Source organism: Telmatherina bonti, assembly GCF_933228915.1.
Source record: "Telmatherina bonti genome assembly, chromosome: 9".
In the NCBI taxonomy this organism is placed as follows: Eukaryota; Metazoa; Chordata; class Actinopteri; order Atheriniformes; family Telmatherinidae; genus Telmatherina; species Telmatherina bonti.
In genome coordinates, this window is record NC_136627.1 from 27,758,938 (window position 1) to 27,783,523 (window position 24,586).

The window sequence follows — 24,586 nt, forward strand, 5'->3', positions numbered from 1 at the left end:
ATGAAAAGGGATTACTCTCTGAAGATCAAGGTCTGACACTTTACTCTTTTCTCCTGCTTCTCACCTTCTGTTCTTTTGCATTGAAGTACTCGTGTTTTCATTCCTCATACAACACATCTGCATCGATGCATATGATGTGACAAGGTTTTATAGAAACCTTGTTTGTACAAAATGTCTACCAAGAAACATCCAGTTCTGTTCTGAGTAGATCCTTCCTATGATCACATGTACTGTAAGAAAATAGAAACTACGCACTTCCACAATGCCGAAAGAGACAATAACAAGACTGTTTAAACATATTAGAAGTATTAAATCAATGGGGGACTATACGCTTAAAGTACCTGTTTCCTAAAGAGGTTGGGAAGTTGATTTCAAGATGTGATAAACACGCCTTGAAATCCACAACAAACACTTAAATTGCACTTTATATGCTGAAGGTTATGCTATGCCCTTTACACCCTCCTGTTGGAAAAGTGAATGAGAAAGTGGGGCTCAGGCTATCATGATTTGTTGTCCCATCTAAATATAAAACACTTTTGGCTCAGATCACATGAAAAGGCAGAAAAGAGCTGTTGTTGCCTCAGGATTCCTTTATAAAGTCCTGGTTTTGCGGCTCTTTCGGGACTCTTTTGTTTTCATTTGTGCTTGTCGCTGGACAGATTCGGACAATCCAGGGACCACTTCTGGCTCTCAGGCTATAGTTTGTATGTTTTTGTGTGAAGGAGGAAACTTTTCTAAAACTACACACAGGGAGCATCTGATGTTTAAGTAACTGAATCTGTGTTTACTTTTCCTTTTTATTTACTTGAACTCCAGCTGCCATTTTCTTCAGGAGCTACTAGCTTGCATAGCGACGTTTGTTTGTACTGTGTGGATATGTACCACCATGTGTGCTGAACAAACCACTTTGCACACTCATGCGTGCTTGATGTAGTGTCATCTTTCAGCTTTGACTCTTAGCCAGTCAGTCCTTCTCATATCTTAGCCATTCTACTGCCTCTTGAACTAATGAGCCACAAATCATTGCTGTACCCTCACATGTTTTTCTGCTGGATTTCACATTTCTCCTTGTCTTCTTGAAGCCATTAGTAGAGACCACTGAAACTGTGTGTGTTTTTGGTCTGCATGTACATAGAGCTACTCTCACCTGCTATAAATAATTGATCTGTCGAATCTGGGGCACATGAGGTTTGTATGCAATAAGGTAGCTGCTGCAGCAGAAAGGAATCGTACAGATCGTTTTAAAGAAAGCCTATATGGAACCAGAAGGTGGAGACCAGTAAAAATCGAAAATGCCACACCATGGGTGTATTCTGATCTAATGGTTTCAGAGCAGAACATTACAACTTTTAAATTATTACAGAGGAAAAAACTGTGTTTTTCTTTACAAGATGCACTTGCAATCAATTTTGCATTGATTTACGGCCTTAAATCACAATGATGCTGAATCCAAAACAATCTGAGGACCAGATGGCGCACAGAGGTCGTTGACACTCGAAGAAACACGTCTCAGAATTAACTAAATACTCAGCTCTGTATATTCTGTGTGTTTACTCTCTTTGTTGATGAAAGAGCGCCAAAGCAATAACAATTCAGGGGCAAAAAAAAATGAATATGAATATAATGAATGACGCTGAATTATTCATCCTGGTGTGTGAGCGCCGTTAAGTCATGCAGCAAAGTGCTCTCAGGCCATCTGAGTGATTATAGTGTTTCAGATGACAGGTATGTGAAATAAAAGGTGATGAGATAAAAATACAGAGATGAAGACAAATTGTAGGGCACACCAGCCTGTTATTAAACTGATTGTAACTTTGACAATAATGTACTTTGTGTGTAAGTGTGTGTATATGTGTGTGTGTGTGTGTGTTGCTGTATGAATCCCAAAAAGAGAAATGAATCATTTCTACTTTAGGCTGCAGACCTGCAATGGCCATTCTGGTCTGCATTTCTAAGCACTCTGTTAATTTATTAACTCCATGGGGAAATTACACTGTTTTTTGGGCTTCTTCTGCACACACATCAAAGCCCAGAGCCAGTTAAAGAGCAACAATTGTGGAGCTAGTAATGATTCAATACCTTGCTCAGATTCTTCAGCAGGCACAGGGCTTGTAAACCAGGTCCTCAGATCATCGAGGAACTCTCGCACTAACCCTGTAGACATGTTTCTCCACAGTTACTCTTTAAAACAATCCCCCTGGAAAAATTCCCTTTCTGCCACCTCTTTATTAAGTAAGTTAGAATCGACACGGCGACCTACTGTCTGAGACATTTCTTTGTCATTCGCTGCTTTTCCCTCAATCTGTCTGCTTGCTGTCACATAGCATCACTACTGCTCCGCTGTCACGTTGAGAGAGACAATGATGGGCTGTGCTGCTCTTTGGCTTTGACATACACACGCAAGACTGAACAAGGCACAGCAGCTGGACAAGCCAGGCAGACTGACAACTGTCCAGTCAGCAGCCGAATGCTATGAAATCAAGTAAAAGCTCTGCCAGACAGAACAATGCAGGGGTTGTGTTCATGATACGTGAAGGAGAAATCAAAAGATAGCCATGTCATGAAATAGCATCTTATTTTACCCAGAATTTGTGTTTTGTATCCATTAAATGCATCTCAGTAACATTTAGATATTTAAGTATTGTGCATATGAGTTGTATCAGAATAATAATTTCAGAAAGAAAAGCTGCTTGGGAATCTGCAAGCAAGAAGAGTCTTTTGGGGGGTTTTTTAGCTCGCCAGGTGACTGTCACTGCAAAAAGCCTCATGGAATAGCTTACTTTTAGACAAACAAGAGCATCTCTCAAAGAGGGGTTTCATTGCACAAAACGCTTTGATAAAAGCTTTAAAAAAAAAAAAAGTGGCAAACATGCTCTGAAATAAGACAAAAAGGATTCGTTTTAAATATTTGTGCTGGATGCTTGTCTTTATTGAGTTCATGAAGAGAAGAGATTGGATGATGACTTCATTCAGACGAACCAGTGTCTATTTTCATTTTAAAAAGACGTGATGTCTTTGCATATTGGAGACAGTATTGCTGTGTAACAGATGACCTTTTCTTATGTTTTCTTCTATTTTCTTTTGTAATTACAAACTCCTTTAAGTATATTTTAAGTAAAGATGTCGGCTCAGTGGAACTGCTTTTAGCCATAGTCGACAGTTACATGGATATATTTTTTTTTTAGTTTAAAAGGAACATTTGTTTACATTTCATTCTTTAAAAAAAATCCTGCACACAGATCCCAAGTGGCAGATACTTTTCAAATTTCTTCCCAATGCAGTCATTTTGTTGTCATGCATTATCTCCTCTGTCTGCAGCAGTACAGTGCACATCTTTTCTAACACTTTCTAGCACTGACAGGTGATCACATTCTAGCCGTACTCCTCCCATTGAACAGGCTGCTAACTCAAAGACCACAGAGAAAATTCTCTTCTCTTTCTGGATCAACAACCACTTCTAGAGAAAGTTGTCTCACCACACCCAGCAGCATCAGCGGTCAGATATGTTGGATGCACTGACTGTGAGCCATTCTTTCCTAAAATACATTTAAACGACGTACAGTGCCGTTCAGTGCAGTTCATTTGCTTTTTAACAACATCTCGTCGGCTGACTGACACATGTTCAGCTTTTATTGCCCTCTTGACTCCAGGAGGAAGTGTTCCTTAACTGCATCACTCACAGCAAATTGCTTTTTGGCAGAATGACCAAAAACTTTTTAAAAAAATTTTTATAAAAAACATGACTTATGGGTACAGTACTCCTGTTATTGAAATCTTTACACAGGTAAACAGTAAAAAGTGACCACCCTTAATGTGTGTGTAGTTGGCCTTTGTTTCAGAGGTAAATGTAGCTAGAATTATGTTAAATGAGACAGGTGTGTTTTACTGCAGCTGGCTCATGAGGCGACATTTACATTGAATATCCATCTATATCCTCAAACTGCCTATAAAGACTTGACTATATTTGAAGAGCTTCAGCTACTGAACGCTTCTGAGAGCCACAGAACATCAATATGAAAGATAATTATTAGCTTCTCCCCCAACGGGAGATGCATTATAAATGCTCTCTATCACTTTAATAGAACTGCCGTATATAAACTACATATGGATACACTTTAGATGATTTATATAGTTTTGGCAGAGCCATTACTTTAGGTTGGCCACTGCAGTGCAATACCGCCACAGGGAATGCAATATATTTGAATCATTTGGCTTTGTGCTGTCGTGATAAATGAATGTAGTTGGTGGCTGATAGTGCTGCTCCCACCAGCAGCGATTTGGCAAATGTGCCCGCGTACATAGGCTGGTGTGTTTCCTTTATGTTTGTGCAGGTGTGCTAGCATTGGTGAAAAGCATCGATCAGTGTTCCAGAGAATGCTCTAAAGGCACAGAAAGAGTGAAAGAGCAGCAGGTGGAGGCGTGTCTCTGAATGCAAGTGGAGTTAGTGCTAAAGTCTGTTAATTAAAATGTTGTTATCAAGCATATGTGGACTGTACAGCTGTAAGCCATCCAACTCACCGCTTGGCTTCTCAACATTCTCAAATACTATCAATAAATCAGATAATTTTTATCCACTCCAACACTTCACAATCCTCCCCCTCTATTTTGTGTATGCTCCATATGGTGCCTTGTTTGGAATAGTTATTTTTAGGCTGTATGAATTGTCAACCTGCTGTCACACACATCATCCTCTGCCTGTCTTCTGTTGAACTTCCTTCTGGTTTGCTTGCTTACCTCTTTTAATGTGTTTGTGTGTTGTGTGGCACTATATAAGCCCCTCAGTCGAATCTGTCTGCACTGTCAAATTAGACTCCATCTAATTCTCTCATTTGGTTCAATCCAAATATAAATCTTAGCTTATAAATGTCAATAAGGCTGGGATATACAGACCTGTGGTGGCAAGCGAAGGTTTTGGAATCCGCCTTCTAAATTTACAAAGGCTGTAAACCAGTTTAGCAAGTAACATAAATCCTTAGCAAACTTTTTGGCACCATGTTAGGTCAGAACGTGTGCATACATTTTGTAGCCAGCTCAAGGATCGTTCAAACTTTGTTTGGAGAATTTCTTCCTTCCTTGCTGCAAAAAAAGCTTTAATTCTTTTTGCTTTTCAAAGCATGAAGTTTGTGAACTATGACACCAGTCTACTATTAGAGGTCTTTTTTTAGTCAAATGGGTGTTTTAGATTGTTTTTTCTTCATTACATTAAAAATGGAGAGAACCACACAACCAGCTCTGGCTGGACATCAGTTCTCACCCTCTCTCAGCGTTCCTATACTTCAGCAAAGATGCAGTTATTAATATGAAGCTTTTCTCACCTTTGAAGGGAAGCCAAATTGACAGGAGAGCGATCAAATTCTAATTAATGTACTGGAAGCAGTGACACCATCAGAGCGTTGACAGCTTAACAGTTTCACAGGACCCACAGTGCTGATAGACACTGAACAAATCACAGGCATGAAGCATGAAATGAAACAAGCAAAATTATATCAATGGCAAAAGCCTTGCTTGTCTGAAAGGCAGCTGGTATTTCATGATCTAGGACATTCTGTGATATCGAGAGGGCCTAAAGTATCAAAAAAGGCTTAGTATCAGGTTTTGCGATGAGTGAAATGCAGCAAAAGCTGATTGATCTCTCGTTTAGAATCTGCTTCTACTACAAGAGGGAAAATTAATTTTGCAGTTCAAATAAAAAAAAAGTAATACCAATCCCTAGAAATGTTATAAATTCACTGTATGTAGTAATTACAATATCAACCCTTTGCTTAACAGCTGTCGTTTATTTTGGATCATGCTAACATGAAGCAATTATGATGCCATCAGTACCAACAAATACAAAAATGATTCACTAAATGTGCCTTTGTACCAGAAGTATAACACAGTTAAGCAGTGTATACATTTATATCTGAAATATTTCTACCTTTCTGCATTTCTAAAAGACTGCATAGTTGCTATTGTTCTTGCCCATTTTTGCTTTTATTCAGTCAGAGAATACTCAGGCATCCTTAGAAGGCAATATAGCCTCCAGCAGGGCTGAGAAATGGCAAATGAAACAATATCTGTAAAATTCTGCAGGCAACTGTAAAAAAAAAAAAAAAGAGAAAAATTAATTAAAGCAGAGATTCTCAGCATCTGGTGGTGTTGATGTGTGTCTTCTCTGTTCAGTCAGAAAAACATGGTTGGAGTCAGTGTTTTAGCAAGGAAACAGAAATTCTTTTCATATGTTAATGATTGGCAGCTTTGTTAAATGTATTATTTCCATCGTTGCTGTTTGTTTGTCCTTAAACAATAGATGTGCATTATTGCTTTTATTCCTGTCATATAATAATACACAGGATACATTTCAGAAACTATTCTGTACATTATTGTTTCTTGCTGTGAAATAAACTTCTATAAAAGGATATAAAAGGAAATTATTTTGTTGCATAATTTATAGACATATATATATATATATATATATATATATATATATATATATATATATATATATATATATATATATATATATATATACACACATATGCATCCATGTGAAAAATACTGCATCTTAACAAGATGCCTTTAGAAGTCACTTTTGACTTATTTTAGGACCCTCTTGGTAAAATTGGTAGTTTAGAGATAGATAAATCTCCATGGTTACCAGATTTTCACTGCAGCATAAATCAAGTCTCAGAAAGCTAAATCTAACTTTGGCATTTTTGAGATAATTGTCACTTTTAACGCCTAATTGAGACCAAATTTAAATGGTCTTGCTGATATAATTTTTTTCTTCTTGCTTCATTTATTCATCTACTTTGTGAGATCAGAAAGGAACACCGGCCAAACAGCCCAAAGCATGATACTATCACCACAACCCACTTGGCTTTTTGTGCTTTTTGGGTTGAGTGCCTCATCTTTGCATCTCTAAACCCATCTTTGGACATTGTGAGAAAAAGGTATTTTTCTCTTTGACAGTAAAATTGAGCGTAAAAATGTCCTCCTTCCTTTTTGCCTGGTAGCCTCTAAGTGCACAACAATCAAAAAATGTTCTTGACTGCAAACGGTGACACTTAAATCTAAAAGGATGTATTTTTTTCTCATCAGCACATTGCTCAGCGGTGATACATAACATGACGTGCAGCAGATCATAGTTATCTCCACAAATACATAAAATAATAAGTTAGCTGAATTTAAGCCTTGCTTCCTAAAAGAATCTCTCATTTAATCGATGATCTTTTTTTTTTCAATAATATTAGCCACAATGCGCATGAGCGTAGCTGCAAACATCTTTTTGAGTTATGGCAATCAGTATATTATTTAGACCCAACCAATGACAGCAGTCAAAGCTACAGAGTGCTTATCGGGGTCTTTGGAGAGACACAGGAAATTGAGTTTGTCCAGTCTAATGATGGGCAGAGTCACACAGCTTTACAGACGTACCGTTTCTCTCCCATTAGCAAAGATGTGTTATTCATGAGGGCAAATCTAGTGTGAACTATGTTTCATTGATATTCTACACAGTCACTACTCATTGTCTGCTGGGAGACCTTCATTCATTTATTTATCCACTTCCTTTTTAACAACCCCCCCCAAAGAAAAATAGGAACTTGGTGATGACGGGGTCATGAGGTTTCTCCCTATGAAGCGCTATCAATACCTTCTGTCTTCAGTAATCAGTGGGCAGAGAAAGGGAGGTGGATGCAAAACTTCATGGAAGGAGACTGGGAAGTTCAAGACTTGGTGAAATGAGTGTTAATACACAAGCCAGCCTTCTGCCACAAATTGCTTTGCCGTTTTCTTTTCAAAAACACATTATTTCTCTCTCGGAGCCTTTACTTTATTCTGCCAAATTCCAATCGGCACTATTGGCATATATATGCTTTTCCTCTTCCAAAGCTATTTATATAATACAATCTGTGCTGAATGGCTTTTTGTGTGAGCTCACAATTCGGTTACGACAGACATTAATTTTTTTTATTTTTTTTTTCATTTTCATTTAAGGACAGCCTTTCTGCGTAATTATTTTGTCCTCTGTGTCGAAAACCCCTCGCTATTCAAAGCTTTGTAAACAAGCATCATTCAGCTTTTTATGCTGTCACACTGTCATGAGCTGCCTCATTCACTTCTAAACCTCATGCACATCTTAATGCTTTGGGATATATGCCTGGAGAGCACACCAACATTGTACAATTATGGTACAGGACCCAAACAAATATATATATATATATATTTTTTTTTTTTTTTTTTTTTTTTTTTTTGTCTTTGTGTGTGTGTGTGAATTCATGTGAGCATTTATGTTTACAACTGTGTTTAGTGATGCAGCTACATGGGGTGTTAAATCAGTGAGCTGGCAGGTATTTGAGCCTCCAGTGGAACGGAATGTGATGCCAGCTGCAAAAAAGACAAGTATACACTGTGAGTGTGGCTGTAAACAAGGAAATGGGTGTTCAGTGCTCCCTTGTCTCTCAATCTGCATGTGGAAAAAGCTTTTCCATCATATATTCATGTCCTCCAAAGCTTCATTTGGAGTGAAGTTGAAAAAAAATGTTCATAATAAAAAAAAAAAAGATATTATACCTAGCGTGTGTGTTTTAGTTTTTTATTTTTTTCTTTTTCTTTTTGTTCCACTTTAAATGGATATAAAGTATCTGGTAAAGACATAAAAACAGCCATTTTACAGGAACAAATTTAGCAGGGTAAAGAATCAATTACAGTGTCCTGACAAGCTGAGGCGAGTGAAGAGTGGAGGCGCATCCTTATATGCCCAACACGATTAGCGGATCACTGGTTCAAATTGTCTCACTATCAAGGCAGCATCTATGTTCTCATTCTCCCACTTTCCCCGTAGATCATGCTTATCGCTTTCTGTCTCTCACCTGCTCAGATCATTTTCCTGTTAGAAATCTGCTGCCTAATTCAGTGGAAGAAATGCATGAACTGGAGTGTTAATGGAAATAGTTTAAAGCCTGAAAATAATTACTGGAGAAAAATATCATTTTTTTCCACTGGACAAAATCCTGCCAAGACAGGAGATTGCTATCAGCTAATCATCTAGTCTCAGAACAAATCTAAAAGTTAATCGCACTTTATATTTGTGTCATTATTCAAGCTCTTTAAAATCCTCCACGAGGGTCGGGAGCCCAATGAAATGTGAGTCCAATTAAATGATTAGGAGGCTGCGTCACAAATACCTGTAAATGTTGCTTAATGCAAATTTTCCATGAAGCCATTGTTAAAATTTACAGTGTCTAATTTGTCTGATAAATATAGAAAATGTGTTTCCCTAAATGTAATGGTAAGTGTTTTCTCTCATTTACTCAGTCAGTAGGCTCCATACTCGCTGAATCTTCATGAAAATGCAGATAAAGAGAAAAACTAAAGTGTAAAACAACTGCAGAATGATTTTTAAAAAAAACATAAATAAATAAAAAAGCTTTCTTATTTGGTCTCAGAAGTGTGACAAGTGTGGATATCCCTTGTAACACACCTAATGATGCATGTCTTCATGCTAGATAGGTCAGTGAAATATGAGGTCTTACTAAAAATAAGGCATCTCTTGGTCTCCAGCACAATATTTTCACCTGCATAGAGTACCAGCACACATGCAGACACACTCACTTTCTACCTTTTGACAGAGTTCAACCGTGAAGAATCACCTCATTTAGTGAGCACATTTCTGGTTTAGGAGGATGCATGCATTTCCATTGTTGCCCAGTGGCAGAGCTTAACAAATAGGATTAGATCCGTGCCCGAGAGAGCACACTCCTGTTCAGGTGACACCGCTCCATGCTCCAACTCTGCAACTAGACACAGAGAATTACTGTTAAAGGTCAGTGGAGACACTGAATGTCACAGCTTAACCACAGTTTGGCAAGAAAATACATCCAGATAAATAGGCTTGTCTCTCGGGGCAGAGTAATTCTTCTCCTGAATTTTCTGCATAAAGGACCTGGGATTACAGGGGTGGGTTAAAAGCCAGCAGAGGCATATCGATTGGAGACAGTGAAACCAGCCTCCACTATGCTGTGAATAATCAATTAAGTATAACATAGCATGGGTTGTCAGATGGAGCTTTTTTTTTTAATGGGCTGTGAGTTGTGCTCATCTTGGATGAGACTTTGGATAAACTGCATCTCCCATCTCAAGCATCTGGGGAATCGTGTCACTGATCAGACAGCGCCTCAGAGCAACAGACTACAAGTTTAAATAAGCATCCCACACCCCAATTAACCACACAGACTGACTGATCACAGCCTCCACTCATGAAAATGGAGTGTAATAAGTCTTGAGGAAGGAATTGGCGTCCTTATAGCATGTCCCCGAAGGTGGCAGAATATTGGAAAGGATCATTTGCAAAATAACTGCATATGTGTCAAATCAGACAGGAGCATTGCAGCAAGGATCCAATCAGAATCAATGAGACATGAGCGACTCAGTGGAGCAGGTGTTGTTGTTTGTTCTCTTCAGTGCATTCTTATTTTGGGCTTAAACACGCTCAGTGGATCCAGGCTGTAAAATATGAGCAGGAAGGTCCACGTGTAGCACAGCGTTCACTATGAGCTAAAAAATATTATGAAGACATGAAAACCTGATTCAGAATGAATGTATGATCAGCCATGCATGTCCCTGATTGGGATGGAATCAGATGATGGATTATGGTGAATTCCGTGTTGTAGTGTTGATTAACTAATGTGTAGAATTGTAGTTTTTAGTACTGGTGAGGATAAAGAGAAGTCGATGTCAGTCTCTGTCCAACATTTCAACTCTGGCTGAAGTTTTTGATTGATTGAAATAAAAAACTTTTTCAAGCATTTCACGGTCATAAGGTTGACATTTTTGGTTCAGAGTGATTTATCTTGTTCATTAAAAGCCACATTTCTATTAAATGTGTGAGAAATATTCAAGGTCCCTTGTGGATGAATTTTAACGACTTTAGTGGTATTCTGGGCTTCACCACCGGCACCACAAGCAGTTTGACATTTTTAGAAACATGAACATTGTCTTCACTGGTGAAAACGCTTCATTTTACATGTTACCATTACAGCTTTAGCATATTTAGCATTGTGAAAAATTAGGAGTTGGCTTGCCAATATTTGTTGTCATTTTAAAATGAAGCTTTTTTATTGTTACATTTTACATTGTTACTGACACTTCTTTGGATATCATAAACTTTGAATTAACTTTCTCAACCTGTGGATGTGTGTGTTCTCTGCAGGTTGTGGGTTGGAGTTCCTGCTGGTTCTCTGTGGGCTCGAGTTTTCCTGGTCCTGCCCGCGTCACTGCATCTGCTACACAGCACCCAGCACTGTCTCTTGCCAAGCCCACAACTTCCTGTCAGTCCCTGATGGCATTCCCCCTGACAGTGAACGCATCTTCTTACAGAACAACAAGATCCATCGCTTGCTACGGGGTCACTTCAGTTCCAATACGGTGACTCTTTGGATCTACTCCAACAACATCACATACATTGAGCCGTCTACCTTCCATGGCTTTACACTGCTGGAGGAGCTGGACCTGGGAGACAACCGCCACCTTCGCTCCTTGGCTGAAGACACCTTTCATGGGCTCAGTCGGCTCAATGCGCTTCACCTGTACCGCTGTGGACTCAGTTCACTTCCAAATAACATTTTCCAAGGCCTCAGAAATCTACAGTATCTGTACTTGCAGGTAAACAACATGTCATGTTTACGATTGTTACACCACTGAGATTTGAGGCTGCTTCCTCACTTAGCTAAAACTGTTGTAAAAAAAAAAAAAAAAAGAAAATAAATAGTCAAATACTGAAAGCGCTGCTGTCATATGCTAACTTGATTTATTTTAGCTGTTTTGTAACAAGAAAATCCTGTAGTTATAATTCAATATGTTTAGTAAGTCACAGTCTACAATGTTCCAAATACATATTTTGCAAATGAGGTTATTGTGCTGGCAGACAATACCGTGGAGAGAATATTCCAACCTCTGCCTGCTTAAAGTTAAATAACAGATGTACAAAAACAGCTGGTACAGCTTGATGAGGAAGCGAACTTGACCATCACACCATCCCATATTCTCTTGGAGTCAAAATAATGGTTTGTAAAAGCATGTGTGCAAGGTGTCTTCTGTCATTGGTACATGCATACTGACTGCTGATGTGTTAGATGCCAAGAATTAATGCTATTCTGCAGTAATTAAAGTAAAAGAATGACAAGTTTCTTGAAGGGAGCTAATGCGGTGGAAAGAGAGAGATTTGACTTTTGACACCTCAGTTAAAGAGAAGTTAAGTCGGCTGTTTTGTTTTTTGTTTGTTTTTGTTTTTTTACCACCTGTTTACTGAGGTTTTACTTACTGTTTTGTGTGTTCTCAGTTTATGCGTCGCAACTTATTGGTCAGCGTCAAAACACACAACACAGCACTTCACAAGATAAACGTGGAGCATCAATGTGGAAATACATGATTTGACTAATTTTCAACTGACACTAAAAGTCCATCTCTGCAGTGATAAGTGACACCTAAGGTTTCTGACTAAACAATAAAACATGACAATGACTGAGTGAGAATAGTTCAGACTGTCCAGTAATGAAGCACATGTTCAGCATTATTGCCTATTCAATAACTGTTCTCCTCTTCTGTCTTTACATTTGATCAGTAGGTTTATCAATCACACACAGCACACTATGTGTCCGATGTTGGCTTGTTGCATATATAATGTAAAGTCGCATTAATATAGAATTCAGTCAGTGCAGAACGCTGATGAAATGCTTGTGTATCTCTTCAGGATAATCATCTGAAGTATCTGCAAGATGATACATTCATGGATCTTCACAACCTGAGCCACCTGTTCCTGCACGGGAACCGATTGTGGAGTCTTAACCAGAACACCTTCAGAGGTCTTCGAGCCTTGGATCGTTTGCTTCTGCACCAAAACCAGATAGAATGGGTTGACCACTTAGCCTTCCATGACCTGAAACGTCTCACCACCCTCTACTTGTTCAACAACTCTCTGATAGAGCTGTCTGGGCAGTGCCTGGACATGCTGCCTGCCCTGGAATACCTACGCCTCAATGACAACCCCTGGTCGTGTGACTGCAAAGCCCTGTCGCTATGGGAATGGCTGAAACGTTTCAGAGGCTCAACATCTTCAGTGGGTTGCCAGACGCCAGTTTACATGGCTGGGAAAGACCTCAAGGAACTGCGCAAGGAGGACTTCCCCAACTGTTCACCTACTGTTTCGAATTCTGAGTCCAGAGCTCAGACTAACAATTTATCGGGCACAGTGAATCCATCGATGAATCGTGGAGTAGCAGTGGGCTCTGGAGGGCAGACCCACATAGTGCATCCCTCGAGGCCTGGACGTCCTCGGAACTGCACAAAGATTCGTAACAGAATGAGCAAGGAGAAAGGAGACAATGAAGTCCACCACTCCAAAGAGGTCATGGCAGACAAGGAGGATTCCTCCCCAGATTTCACAGAGGGGGGGAAACATGACCACACATCCCCAGACGGTACAGTCACAAGGAGGAAGCACAAGTGTTCTCCCCGGACCACTGTTCGCCCCCCTAGTGGGGTCCAGCAAGCCAACAATAAGGCACCCTTATTCAAGTCCTTATTACATGTCCAAGCCCTTTTTGTGGCCTTGATAGTGACAAACACTGAATTCATTCTCCGCTGACCGTCAGAAGGTTTAGCAAATGCTAATCAGAAAAAAAAAGCACAGCCCTCAGACCTTCTCTTGCTCCTACACTGCAAGGCCTGTGTCTATTATGTATGTGTGTGAGTGTGAAAATATGTGTAAATGTTTTGTGTAGGGAGCTTTACTGTTCAAATTGAAACAGATATCAAAGCATCAAACATGTACAAGACAAAGATTCACAGCACAAAAGTGCAGAGGGACTGAGGACGATGACAGGTGACGGCTACGCTTGCACTGCCAATGCTGGTACAATTTCATCACCATGTTTTGGGTTCTTATTTTGTTCATTTCAGTTTTTCATTCAGATGGCGCTCAAAAGGAAAAAGTTTGGTAAAAACAGAACAAAGAGAGTCATTTTCTGCCACATGGATTTATTTTTCTGTCACAACTTTCACAAGAACAATTGGATGTGGTCCTCATTTACAAAAAAAAAGAGGGAAGGTGCCGTTTGTTGCACACAATGCAGAATAAAAATCTATTGCTACAGATTTTTACAGCCGTACAAAAACCGACCATGGACTCACAGTGTAAGAATTTTAAACAAATCATTAAAACCTACCCCCTTACAAACTGGTAGCTCTTTTCAGGTATTCTACCTTCTGCCTACACAGTATTTCTACATTTAACTCTCTCTGACATCTTCATTATGCTACTTCCCCCCTGTGCAACTGAAGATTAAGCTGCTAGTTGTTCCAAGATGACGTGGCCATTTTCTAATTTCATCCGCTTGGAAACTGCTGTGCATCTCGGGGAGATCGAGTTGTGAATACTGAAAAGTCTGTCTATATCTTGTGTCAGATGTTGTTATTTTGATTTTTTTCAAAGACACATAATTGGACCTAACAAAGCGTCCCCGCCGCAGGGCCGAGAGGAGCCTCAGAGGTCAAGGGTCAAAGGGGGTTTCTCAGTTTCCCAGTGAGGTTACGCTGAACTCCCCCCTCTACGTGAGGACATCCCTCCTTCATCCTCACTGAGAACGTGAGGAACACATTTTTGTCTTGCTTCACCTCAAAGGGACACAAGAACAAGACTTCTGAGAAAACGTGTGCATACTTTGAGTTACTCTTGATCAATAAACAATTCAAAGAACATTTAAATGGAGCATGGCAACACTGGGATCGTGCAGAATTCTGCTCCTACTTTAACTAATGCGATTGTGTACGGATGTGAGGATCTAAGACCAAGACAATCGCTTCTGACGTAATGGGAGGGGGTGAAATGCAGACTTGCAGACTATGATGGGACATCTTGTTGTACTTCTGGAGCTTCTGTGCCTCCTTTCAACTGATATCATGGTGTTTGTATCGACGATGTGAACTGTTTTGGTAACAATGGAGACAAGAGGGTGATTTACAGTGCTGATATTAATCATTTACTGTATTACTATGACAAAACAATATCAGTTACATCTAAGATGATAACAGGGTTTTTCTGCTCCTCCTGTCAGGAGTCTTTTAGTTTTTGATTTTCTGGTGATTTTTTTTGTTATATTTTTAGAACAATCTGTTTGTTAATACACCATACCCCCCCCCCCCCTTTTTTTCTTGTTCTACTATAAGCCTGTTCATCTATTTTTTTTTTCTTTCTTTGCCATGATTAAAATGTTTAGTAAGTTATCATCAAAGAACAACAGTACAACAATGTTTATAAAGACATTAAAATCTATATCTTCTTATGTCTACTGTTGCAATCTGTGTATGTTCATTCCTGCATTTCGAACCAGGCTTATGTGGAGAAACTTTTCTTTAAATCTATTTAAACCAGAAATCGATTCTGTCAGCAAATTTAGTTTTTCTCCCACCCCGTTTCTCGCTTTATCTTTGCTGCACTTTGCAATGTGTCTCCCCCAATTAGATGCTGCTGGCTAAACTAAAATGGCCTCCAACAAATAAGCCTTCTCTTCCTGTACACGTAGAGCATTTGTGTACAGGATAGCAATTACATTTTAGGCTGTTTATTAACTGCATGAAGGTCAAATTTAAAATCTGATCATGACTCACTAGACAAAGAAAACCAAAGATTACACAGAGATTATGGTGTGATATGCATCTATCAGCCACTGACATTAAAACACCTGACAGGTAAAGTGAGTAATACTGCTCACCCTGTTTAAATGCCAGCACAGCAGGATAGAAGTGGGTTTACAAAACCTGTATAGGCAGAGCTTGATAAGCACCAAAAAGAGACCAAGATGTTCATCCAACTTCCAAACCCACTAGACAGCAATCTAATAGGATCTGATTAATTCAATGGAAACACTCACAGTCCACTAAGACTTCACCCCACAACCTGGCGATCTTAAGGGATCTATTGATGTTATTATGGTACCAGACACTTTAGAAGTTTTTATGGTGGCGTATCAAGAACCTACTCAATATTAGGTGAGGGATCATAGATGCTGATTGGTTTATTGCAATTCAATAAAAAATGAAAGGCAATAAGGATATTGATGAAAGTGCCACATGGAAGCTGTGGATGTTCCTGGATATTATCATTGTTATTAATGGGTCTTTAGACCATAAAGTCTTTTTCTCTCTAATTCTTCTCACTCTGATTTAAATTAACCCACAGGTATGTGTTAACTTCTTTTTATTTCATTTCATAGAAATAAGAGGTTGACTGGATGGCTGTAAGTGCTGAGTAATGATATTTAGGCTGATAACTGGGCTGGCAGCTAGAGTTTTGGCATGCAATAAGGCTTTTTTTCAATGAATAGACAAAAAAAAATCCAGACATTTTGATCAATATACATGTTTTTGCATGATTGCCCACCAGTTCCACCAAACACGTCTGTCTGCCAACAATATTTTGCACAGAGACCACAGTTGCATTCAGTCATTTGCGGCTCCCAAGACAAAAGCGTCTGTTTGAATAAATAACAAAAGGTCAGTTTTGTTTTTCCCCTGATAAAAGAAATAAAAAGAAAATCTGTATTGATTTACTTTCCAGAGCCCAGCATTAAAACAATACTACAGTACTTTTACACTGAAATATCCATCAATTATTTGGGAAGCATGTTTTTGCTCATGCTAGCACACCTAACAACAGGTGTCACATGGCCACCCATGCCCTAAAACGGACACAATAAGAGAAGACATTACTTTACTCTGATTTGTGAAAACAACATAACTGTTAATATAACAGAAAACACAACATGAAAAAGAAATGGAAAATCAAAAAAGAAGCCAAGAAATAAAGAAAATTATCCAAGACTGATCAGGTAATTCGATTCAAGTTCCACAACAATTAACATGATTCATCGTCCTCCAACATCCTTTTATGGCTCTTGCTTCTTGTTGTTTGGGTAAATATAACTAGAAGAGACTTTGGCATGAATGCAAGATGGAATTTGAAAAATATAAAGTTTTGGCTCAGACTCAGACTCCATGAACACAATATCAAGGCTGGAGCTGAGCCTCTCTGCAGGTGGGCATCTAAGCCTGCTCTGTGAGGGCTGAGGGGGGGGGGGGGGGGGGGGGGGGGGTGCCTGCAAGATGAGCAAAAAAAAACAATGAGGCAGAGCACCTTCTTTGAATAAAATAGGAGTTATTGGAAAGCTTAATGTATTGTCTTTTGTTTGAATCTAGTTGTTTGAATATTGCACATTTGGTGCATTTTTTTTTTCATTTGCCATTTGATTTTTTACCACTCTATAAGTCAACACATATATTTATATATTGCTAAGTAATTCTGTCAAGCTATTAGGGAACAAACACACTTTAATGAAAAGTTGTAATCTTCTTAAAACTTTTTTTAAAATAAATAAGTTACATTACTCCTAAATCTGTCTAAACATACTATTTCTTTTGCAGCTGGAAAAAAAAAAAAAAGAAAATAGGATAATAAATAACTTTTGAAACATATGTGAGAGAAAATTCTTGTATTGGAGTTTTTCCAACAAATTGTACAATTTAACTTTGAGTTGAACTTCATATTATTCCTCCCACAGATCCTACACTCATCTAGCTTACCCACCTCTTTGGGTAGCACATAAAAGAGGAGTGGTTGTAATTATAATCGTCCAATAGCAAAAGAAATCTTAAGAACAATCCACGTATAGTCCAATCTCATCCAGCAAGGAGGTCCTCTGTACAAAAGCAAGGTAGAATTCAAGTGGAACCAAAATGCTAATGCATAATGAAAAGATGAGATGAGGAGAATGTGGAATCATTAAGCAAATTAAGGAAGGCGAGGGATGGAGAGCATGAAGCTACAATAAATCTGTAATTGAGCATTTAGTGGGAGAAAGAATTGGAATTCATGAGGGAGGGAATGAAACACAACCAGATGTGAAATCACAGTTAAGAAGCAGAAAAGAAACAATCTGATGAAAGTCGCAGACGTCACCTAAATACAAGCGATGTATAGCTTCACTGGCCTCCAGGAGTGTTATTTCTATAAATATTTCATGCTTGTGAATGAATATGAAAAGCAAAGTTTCCTTTTTACACAACACTAGAACCTGTGCAGTAAAGCATAGCATGGTTTAATTATGCAGGAGAGATGCAGCTTGTTGATTCACTGACATTATTGTGGGTAAAACAATGTGACAAACTGGAAATACCACCAAGTTCCCCTCCCCCCTCAAAGAAAATGCATCCTTTCACTATCTGTGCCCATTTTGTGGCTTTTTAATTGACTCACTGTCAGTGCAGTGTGGCTTTAATTAAAACCATGCAATTAGAAAATTGAAAAAGAGATGAAGAAAGTGGGTGAGCTGTAAAGAGAGATGGCACGCTGGGGGGTATAATAATTAAGATCCGAAGCACCAGAAAATGCCACAACACTTGCACCTAGTGTGCTTTTCCAATTCCTCTCCTGAGTCCCACTCTCCCCGCTCAATCACAAAACTAATATCACCTCTTTCTCCATAAAATGCTTTCTCATTGCGGCTCTTTTATTTTGTCTATTTATTTAGCTTAAAATACCCCCAGAGCAGTTGTGTGCTCCATTTCTCCAAAGCTGCCAGCCTGCATACTAAAAAGAGAGGACTTGAGCAGCTCAAGGCCACGCCACCACCTGCATGGATTAAAGGCTTGCTAATCCTCTCTTGCTTGACCTCAAGTCAGACGGAATATGCCGAAAAATTACTGAAAGTCAGCGTGGCATGTTTCCCCATAACAATGCGGCTAGGTTAAATGGCTGTTTTGATGATAGCAGGAAGAGGCTTTTCAGGAGAGCTACTGTTATATGACTTATACTTCCTTGTTGCTCATTTTACAGCAGTGAATTCTGACTGCTGCTATGTCGCGTTCAAAGCCGGAGATGATTTAAAGGGAGACTTGAAACTTCTGGCAGAGTTAATAAAAAAAATAAATAAAAAAAAATAAATAAAAAAGACATTTCTGGGTAAGAGTACGTGCGACTTTGATGCAATCATTCAGCATTTATTTCTGGATGACTTTGTTCTGACTGACAGGGTAACACGCTAACGTGCCTTTGACAAAGACCAAGATGAAATCAAAGGGTCAAGTTGTGAACTTGGGAAAAGAAAAAGGGAAAGCAATTAAATCAGATGAAGTCTTTGACTAGATTTAAAACAGAATTGTTAACCTGACTATAGCTGCTACTTAACTGGACCATTCCCAACACAGAAAAGCCCAGGTGACCACTGTCAGAGGTGAAGTGTTGACAAGAAGAAAAACTTTAGCATTGCTTTGATTCTATTACTTTTTTTCTGCCGTTTGATTCCTGATTAAATAATATCATATTCCTTTTGGGCATCAGAAGTTCTGATGATAGAGTAAGTATCATGTTCTTCTCATTGGAGATTTCATGCTGAGGATGCAAACTGGTAAAACTTGATTTACTGGGAGATCTTCACATAAAGAAAAGCAAATGTTCACCCTGGAGGCCTTCCTCTGTGGTTTTGTGCTTCTCTTAGAAAGCTTTGAGAAATGTACATAACTGGGCTGGTGGTGAACGGATGATTATTGATTATTTCAAGGGGAACCATTATGAAAGCAAAATACAAAAAAAATGTATTTATTTAAAATTGTACAGTTAAATATGTGTATTTCAGAAACCCAAATCCCAGTATTGAAGTATTATTTAGAAGTGCTTTTCAAAACATCTTCATGAAACCTGATCTGTCTCTAATGAGTCGGATCAGGTCAGTCTGGACATCTTCTATACCTCCTCAAATGTTGTGAATTGACTTATCTGCAGTGCATTAATTAAGGTAACATCAAAAACTATCATGGACAACTGCTATGCAAAGCCAGAAGCAGTACCTTGTTTCATGAAGTCAAAGCATGCTTCCACTGCTCCCAGAATGATTGCAGGAATGCAATAATCCTGTGATCATCAGAAGTCAAAGCAGAAATGAAAATGTCTCTGACATATTTTCAAAGTAGATCCAGTGATGTTTGTAATTCAGCAGAGATTAAAGACCAATATAATTTTACTTCTAAAGGGATTTAAATATAAATATCTGTAAGTAATTCAGTGCTCAGGTAATAAGGTAGGTGAGGAGACATTTTACCAAACAAACATGCTGTGAGAGATAAATTAATAAGCACATAATGTGTTTTCTTGCTGCTTTTAACCTCTCCTGACCAGCATTATGACAGCAGAATGATGGCCTGATGATCATGTTGTGCCAATCAAATTGACTTTGCTAAAAGGATCTTTTGGGTTTGAGGATTCCTTGAATTTGATGTTAGTCTTCATTATTATTTTATTTTACTTTTTATTTCTTTTGTTTTTAAGATATGTGTCTTGGAGTTTTACTTATACCCATACCACGGGATGTGAGTAACAACTAAAGAAGGTGAACAAAGAGAAGACAGAAAAAAAAGTTTTAAATTGTAGCAGGAATGAAATTTCATTTTCAGAATTTAAAAAAAAAAAAAAAAAGAAATAATATTCACGTTAAATGTCATTTTAAAAAAAGGCAGAAGAAAATCTGCATATTATTCACATTGGTGCAACTATGTGGAGGCAACAGATACAAGGAAAGGGAGTTAATAAACTATATATGGTATATATTCTGCTTAGTCCAAGCCATGGGGAAGCTGGAACCTTTCCCAATATTCATCAGAACAAGTCACCAGTCCATCGCAGAGCCAGCTAACATGCATGTCTTTGGACCATGGGAAAAAGGCCACTGTTCAACCCACCCCCACATCCTACTTCAGCCGAGGCTCAAACACGTATGACTCTTGTGGTTTTAATGTTACTGCCAGCACATGGTTTCAGTATCATCATTTTGCTGACATCATCATTTAAATCTGTCCCTTAAACCTCCGGTTTTATCACAAAGCAAAGGAAGAAAAAAAAAAAGGAATCCTTTTTTCCCAGATATCTCCTACTTTTTCATTTGAATAAAACTCTGTTCTGATCTTCTGACAAAGTGGCTCTCTGGCTCCATTTCCACTGGCTACAAAGGGAATGAAATATGCTGATGGTGTAGTGATTTTGTCACTCACCTTGAGGCGAGCCAGTGACAGATCCTTAAAGCTCTATACTTGTTTAAGTGCAGAGAAATAGACCAAACTCACCAGAGAAGTCGGGAAGCTCTCCTGTGCTTCAGCTCTGCCCTGTTCTCAATTTCATGAGAACATGACGGACCAGCTGTTGTGTCTAATTATTATATTTTGCACATTTTTTTGGAATATTCCCAAATCTAGCTCTTTGAAGTTCTGTTCTGACTCTGCATGACAATAAAATCAAAGTAAGTGTTGTCTTTAAATGGAAAACTGCAATGAGGGTTGAATCGAGGAAGCAACATAATCCAGATAGACAACAAAGATAAGCACATCAAACACTATTTGTGTTTAAACTAGTCCTCATTTTTTTCGAAATGCTACTGCAGAAATCCTGCAGGAAGAGCGCACCTCCTCTTTTGAAGACATTTCTCGGCAGCTGTTTCTGGATCACATGTCACCATGTTGCCACTTCAACAAAACAAGACTGCACGTGTGCCCCATCACATTCACACAACTTTGCCTCGGCAGGAAGCTGCAAGGAGCATCAGAGATTGAGTTCAAGCTTGTCTCACTCCCTTGCTCCGTGCTCCTGCCCCCCGGCACCACCACCTCACGGAAAGCCGCACACCCACTCCAGCACACAGCACTGCACATTGCCATAACACAAACATGCACTTAAAAGCATTTTTTTTCCCACATGTGACGCACCATCCTTTTTTTTTTCCTGCCAGAGACACAGTCACACAAACACCAGCATGCATGGGGATATCAGTACGCCCATATGACTTCCAAGTAGGTTTGTGCCACCCACGCGAGTACCAGACCCCAGCTGTGTTTACAGAAAAATAAAATAAAAATAAAAAAAACCCTGCAGATGAACTCAGAGACTGTGGCTAAATGTGACTCATCTGTGTGTTCAAATGCTTTATCTGAATTCATACGCAACATGTAATTATTCAGAGCGCTGCTGTCATTTTCCACAGATTAAATATTCAAAAACAAGTGCACAGCAGACCGATATCATATTAATTTAGATTTTGTTTTACTTAAAACTTTAAAATACCAATATTAAACGTTATTAGTTTTAATATTTGTTTGTTTAATTGTCAGCCCTGTCATACTTTGTCATGTTTACCAGTGGTGCCCATTTCTCAAAGGTGTGTTTTATGGCCCTTTTCCATTAGTATCAGCTTGTCTCAACTCAACTCGACTCGGCTCGGTTTGTAGGGTTTTCCACTGGGCCTTTGTACCAGTTAACCGGTACAGTTTTTATAACTCCTCAGCCCAGGTTCCAAGCGAGCTGAGTCGGGTTGTGCATGACGTCGCCAGACTGCATGTCGCCATTGGTCAGGGGTGCAGCCAATCAGAGGTCAGGGTCAGGGAGTGACATCACTGGAAGAGCGACTCCAACTCGCAAGTTGTTGTTTTTCAGTACAACGTGACAAGCAATGGTGCAACAAAAGTCTGTTTCGTGGTCCAACGCTGAGGTGGAGACGTTTCTTTGTTTGGTTGCTGAAGAACGGATACAGAGGGAACTCGATGGAGCGACACGAAAGCGACTGCTGCGTTGGAGAGTATATTGGTGAATGATGAGTGGGTTTCCATTGTTTACATTAGTTATTATTTGGTGTAGAGGAGATCATACATATATTGAAGTAATAATAACAATAATAACAACTAGTTAGGAATGGATGGTGGCGTTATACTCTTCAGCGTTTTGTGTGACCATTAATATCGGCTTATATCAGTTAATATCAGTTGGAGCTAATTTCGCTTTAGATAAAGCAAAAGCTAGCTAAGATGAAAACACCAGCCAAGCAAAAAGCTACAATTGGCAAGCCAACACTAGCTAAAAGCTATTGTTTCTGAATTGGTTTTATATACATTTATTTATTGTCATTTGGGTTTGTGTTTGTGTCTGTTTAAGGCTGCCTTTCCCAAAACGAGGACAGTTCCAGTGTCCTCCTCGCAGACTCCCAAAACATCCTGGCACCGGCAGCTTCCTCAACACCGACACGCACCCAGACGCCAGATACGTTGAGCGGCGAGTCGCAACGTGTTATCTCTGGTAAGGAAGAACAGATTTTACGGTTTAGTCTGTAACTCTAAGTAGATAGAGATTAACATCAGTTACAGTGCTTTTAAGGGTTTTTTTTTTTTGTAAATAAACCACTGCAGTTTTTTTTTTCTTTTACAAAAATGTGAAAAATGTTGCATTGTTTTATTAATTCATGCATGAAAGGATTAATGAACTTTAAGTTTATGTATTTACTTTTCAGTGTTATTTTTAATGTCCATGCAATGAATATAAATTAATTCATTAGCTTCATTTTTATTAAAATCCTTTCTTGCTGTGTGACCAGGAAAGAGGAAAAGGGCCAACTCTTCATCGGACCTTGTTACTGTCCTCAAGGAGATGAAGAATGAAGATGAGCTGAACCGGGCCCAGCGGGATCATCACATGAAGATGCTCCTCAGTGATGCACGTGAGGCGAGGGAGCAGGAAGCTGCTTTACAGCGTGAGGAGATGCAGCAAAATGTACGGTTTAATCAGGCATTTCTTGGAGTGTTAGGCCAGCTTGCCCAGTCACTGAGTGGTCGATGTACATGACACCTATTTAATTGTAAATATATCTTTTTAGGCGTTTGGCTTTTTCGACTTTTGTACATATTTCTGGTTAATTTGAATTAAAAACATCTTTTGAAGTGACTGTGCCATTATTCTATGTTGCCTGTTCAGACACAGATGAACCCAGTGAAGAGTGTGCACCAAGCATTCATTACTGACATTTTGATGAAATGCAGCAAGCAGACAAATGCAGCAGTATTATACTAATAATTTAACATACGTCTCTGATTTAAACAATTATATGGTCCAAGTTCTACCAATACAATGTAGTTTATAAAACGCTTTACTTTAACAACTTCAAGCTCCATCCCTCCAGTACCACAGTTCTACATTTTCCAAGCTCCAACACACATGTCTAATAAAGGATCAAATCGTTACTGCAAAATGACCTATTTGTTTGTATCAAGTGTGAAAGAGCAGAGAAACATCCCAGTACAGTGGCTTTGTCAGTTCTTCAGTTTTTATTATTCTTTTCAAATTGGGTTTAAAAACACAAAAAGACAGTTTCATAAAGTAAAACATTTTATTAAATATTATCACTCAAAACTGGATGTAAAGACAACCTCAAATGAACAAACTATTAACTATGAATGAAACTATGAACATGGCATTGGCTGTTAAGTAAAATCTTTAAGTACTGGCCAACAAGTAATGCATGAGAGCATCTCTTACATCCCTCCCCTGCTCCTCTATACCCGGTGCTCCTGCTACCCCAGGTTGAGCTGGTTCAGCTGCAGGTACCTTCCAGGAATTTTCATATGTCTCCCCATGATCTTCACACAGGTTGTGCAGAGCACAGCATGTCAGCACCATACTTTTCACCAGTTGTACATCACAGTCATTCCTTTTAAGGAGGCAACACCACCGTCCCTTCAGCCTGCC

General features: G+C 38.9%; 1 protein-coding gene across 1 annotated transcript in view; it reads left to right on the forward strand.

The window, feature by feature from the left end:
- rtn4rl1b (reticulon 4 receptor-like 1b) overlaps window positions 1-13,624 on the forward strand; it is a gene marked incomplete at its 3' end in the record, with an annotated part of 158,052 nt that extends 144,428 nt beyond the window's left edge. The window contains exons 2-3 of the mRNA XM_079246375.1: window positions 11,192-11,643; window positions 12,731-13,624. Coding sequence (XP_079102501.1) covers window positions 11,192-11,643; window positions 12,731-13,624 — 1,346 coding nt within the window. The remainder of the gene's footprint in view (window positions 1-11,191; window positions 11,644-12,730) is intronic.
- Window positions 13,625-24,586: the final 10,962 nt, after the last annotated feature.